This window comes from Cephus cinctus, unplaced genomic scaffold (genome assembly GCF_000341935.2).
Source record: "Cephus cinctus unplaced genomic scaffold, Ccin1 Ccin1_scaffold0129, whole genome shotgun sequence".
NCBI classification, from domain to species: domain Eukaryota; kingdom Metazoa; phylum Arthropoda; class Insecta; order Hymenoptera; family Cephidae; genus Cephus; species Cephus cinctus.
Window position 1 is genome coordinate 2,559,064 of NW_014332862.1, and position 4,139 is coordinate 2,563,202.

The 4,139-nt window shown below is 40.9% G+C and overlaps 2 protein-coding genes across 13 annotated transcripts in view; one reads left to right on the forward strand and one right to left on the reverse strand.

The window, feature by feature from the left end:
• Positions 1 to 4,139, forward strand: part of LOC107262948 (protein Wnt-5b) — a 194,167-nt gene that overhangs the window by 155,526 nt on the left and 34,502 nt on the right. For 5 of the 6 annotated variants that reach the window (XM_025080164.1, XM_025080165.1, XM_025080166.1 and 2 more), the window contains one exon: positions 2,942 to 3,027. In XM_025080164.1, the coding sequence (XP_024935932.1) occupies positions 2,948 to 3,027 (80 nt within the window). In that variant the 5' untranslated portion in view covers positions 2,942 to 2,947. Of the gene's footprint in view, positions 1 to 2,761; positions 2,781 to 2,941; positions 3,028 to 4,139 lie in introns of those variants that run through there. The other variant, XM_025080167.1, reaches the window with a different exon arrangement.
• Positions 1 to 4,139, reverse strand: part of LOC107262949 — a 91,706-nt gene that overhangs the window by 71,639 nt on the left and 15,928 nt on the right. The window lies entirely within an intron of this gene.

Below are 4,139 nucleotides of genomic sequence, written 5' to 3' on the forward strand. Positions count from 1 at the left end.
CCCCATGTACCATATACACATAATACAAGACAGCCTCTCGTTTTCTATCTTACTTTTACGCTCTCTGGGGTGCAGCTATATCGTACTGCTTTGGCCTGTGTGTACGTACTACCTGGTTACCCAGGTTCATTAAGAAATCGCGCAACCCTGACTTGGCGAAAATTCAGAGCAGCTTCTTGTGCGCCACTGGCAACTTCTCAGCTGTGCTATGTACTATATATGTGGTATAGAATGAGGCGTGCAGTGCCAATCGGCCGCTAATGTGCTCCGAGCCAGTTTGAGCTCTGTGATGATCTTGTTCGAGCTACAGATCCTAATGGCAGACCGTAGCCAAGTCATGCTTAGCCAAGCCTTTATTTCGTGATACGATTATGTGTACAGTTTCATCGTGGGCATTGGATCATGCTGATATTTATGGAGTAAATGGATTTTAATGAAACGAAATGGAATATGGAATGAGATTATCGATCTATAGGGAAATTGTATGGAGTATAGATCGCTAGTATTTCGCTCGTTAAGGATTTAGTCGCTCACTCGCGCTATTGTCGCTAATGCGATTTATCGCGGTGCTCTTAACCTGGCATTTCTCGTAGGCGCGGCGACCGGTGTATATACCCTTTATATATATATATATTTATTCTGTATTAATGTAAAAAGAATGTGGATACGTGTTCCTGGTTTGATGCGATACACACCAGTCTTGAGGAAACGTGCTGCTTAGATACGATATTTCCGGATTTTTTTTTCTTCTTTTAATTGAACAATTTTCAAATTTTTTCTTTCCGTTTTCCAAGCATAAAACTTCCTATCGAATGATCGTAAATTTATTTTTAGAATTCCTTGCTATCAAGTCCACTGGTGGCTATCTGTTTTCCATCGTAGACAAGGAGTGCCAATTTTATCATGATTCCAGTTTTTATCACTGTGCAAAATTTATTACTCAAAATGCCTTCCTTTCGCGAACTCACATTCTGTGCGAATATATATGTTGAACGTGATAAATATGTAAAAACGTGTGCGAAAAAAAATAGTCAAAAATATTTCTGATAAGACAGATCTAGAAATTTTTTTTTTTTTTGGTTTCTTTCGTATACTCTCGAATTTTTTTTCTAACGAGTGCTTACAAATCTGAGATAATGGATTATCGACTATAAAGCCAAAAACTGGTGGTGTAATCGTTTTCGCGATAACCCAACAGTTCGGGCAACAGTACCTACGAATTCCGAGCGTAGCCGACTTTACCCGGCCCCCGCAGTCATATTTACGATAACAGCTGTTTCTCGATACTTAAACATTCCACGATTGCGAATAAACGATTCGGCATGAACCGTACCCCGTGAGTGGTTGCTCTGAAATACATTAATGGTACGTGGCAAATGGCGAATTCAGAATCGCAAGACTCTGTATCGGAGTGTTAATCCGTGATAATTCCGAGGTTTCGTCTCGAACTGGATTACACCCGTGGGCAGAGTCAGTATAAAATGCGACGGAACAAGGCAATTCGCATGTGGCGAGATATCGCATTAGTAAATAGCCGGGTGCCAAGACGGCAGCTACAGAAGCGTTAAAAAAAAGGTTCGAAAATAAAATGGTGCGAAAGTTGCGAAATCGTCGAGGAAGAAAAAATGGAATACTTAAATATCCCGTCAATATCAATTCTTAAGGGGGGGGAGAACGAGAAGTGTCAATTTCGCAGGAGTACGATAAGAAATTCCTGGCAGAGATCGGTCCTGTATGCATATTTCTATATCGTATATAAATAGCGTAGTTTACGATGGCATAAAGTCAGATTACCGATACTCCAAGTGCGTGTAAAATTCTGCAAAAACCTCACAGGCCTGGGCACTGCTCGTGCAATCGTCCTGTGTGGGATAATCTTTATGACGGCGCTTAAGCTCGAACTCGAAACGAACGCGCGTCATTCGACGTATCGACAAGGCAGAACTGTCGGTAACTCGTAGTTTCGTGAAATCGTTATCGCACGGGATCTAAACAATATGGCGGGAGCGAGGGAACGATTCGAAAGAGCCGATGGTCAATTTCGTGGATTAAATTAATATAGGAGTTATCGTACGGGTGGTATGACGTCATTAGGAGATCGGAAAGTAAAACGACACTTTGAAATCTTCCGCCACCTTTACTCAGAGTATTATAACGAACATCCTAAGGATTCGATAAATCGTCAAGATTTTAACCTTAAGTCAGTTGTCGCTCGCGTTATCGATAATGGCACTCGAACGATTCTTCATAAGACGTCATCTTGCGTACTTAGGCCCTAATATTTGGTCTCATTAAAGAAAATCAAATGCAAAAAAAATAATATACTTAAGGGATCGTTTCGAAAATTTTTCTTTTAGAATACGAGATTTTGGATTTATCATAATTTGAAAAAAAAAAAAAATTTTTCAAAATTTTACCTGCGATAACTCATGAAAATGTCTCGGGTTATTTTGAAGTAACCCTTTTTTTTTTTTTTTGTTAACCCGTAACGAAATTCGAGGGAGCTTTTGTCCGAGGACCGTGAAAAGGATGGGCTGGTGGGGAAAGAAGCCAAGGCTCAAGAGGAGGTCTTGACGTTATGCTGGCATGACATTAGTGGTTTCCGCCCAGGCAGCGTCTGGACGGCCCTTCACGCTCTCTCGTCAAATATTGACAAACAATTATAAACTTAACGCCCGTGTTTAAACCGTTAGCTTGGCGTTAACTCGTACGCCACTCGGTTCCCTCGAACTTTTATAACCGGGCGCATGGGAGATGCGCTTACCATGGCGACTGTTTAGGTTAGGTTTATTCAATCCAATATATTTTATCGAAAATCTGACTAGAAAATAAATTACGGTCGTCCGTACCATTTCCTTCTTGATAACGCTAATGGAATTACGTAGATGGATACTATAGTATTATATATATGTTATAAAAAAAAGATTTCTCTGGTTTCCAGGTAAAAATGGCGTTGTGTACGTGGCTACTCTTTCTCATGAGAATATACCTCGCTCTCGCGGCTTCCACTGCATCAGGAACTTGGATGTGAGTATTATATACGGTCTATTTATTATCATATTATTATCCGTGTATACGGATACGACGGGCTAGAAGATTTTTTCTTATTTCCCATCGTTAAGCCTCTCGTTAGCTCAACGACTGTGTTTAATGACAAATAGGACAGGTCTATATCGATACTAGTTTTTCGATACGACGAGAATGCATTGTACGTATAAAGTTTCTTTGGTTACGTAACAATTATATATACGTTATCTCGATCATTAACTTATTCTTATAGATCAATAATCCATTTACGTTCCCAAAAGCGATTCAGCAAGATTTCAATTCGATCGTCAAATTAACGTACTCAACCGGCCGTACTTACTTCGGCCTACGCAACGTGACATTGGCCAGCCTGTTTATTAGCCTGAGTACGTAGGAGCGACAGGTGTACACAAAATTTCCAAAAAAGGTCTTTCCTCAAATCTTTTATTCGATTTACAAAAATGAATTTTCAATTCGAAAAAAAACCAAGAACTAAAAAAATTGATTCAAAAGAATTTCAAACACTAGTTCAACACCGGTAACGTAGAGTCTGTCTTTACCTACCCTTATAGCTGTCCCAAGGGTTCCGGTATATGCATACGTTATTTTCACTTCTTCGGTCTCTAGTACAGAAAACTCGAAAAGCCCCAAAGCCGTGTCGAAGGGATTGGGCCAAGATGCCTCATGGCTTTTCTACCTCTGGAACCCTTTCCTACTAGAATCTTTCCTTTCGCATTGGTACTTTTATTATTCGCGCCCGATGCGTCCTGCCGATACCTGCCTCCTACGTTTACAGGTAGCTAATAGGCGTTCTTTTTCTAACAAAAATTTGTCGATCGGCTCGAGTAGCCACAATCGTCATATCGCCCTCTTAATGTGGCATGATTCATCTTACGGAACCCCGTGACCACGAAAGGACTATACCCATGCTAAAACGAGGAAGAGGGGGGCAGGGGTCGTTCACCCTCGTTAAACATGTAATATATATCATCGGCATTGTGCTCGATCGGTTCGAGGAAGAAGTAGGGGAGGGAGGCGTAGGAAATAAAGCTAAAAAATAATCACGAGTGACCGTTACGGGGGTAGAGGGGAGGTAGCGTAGGGGTGAGGTG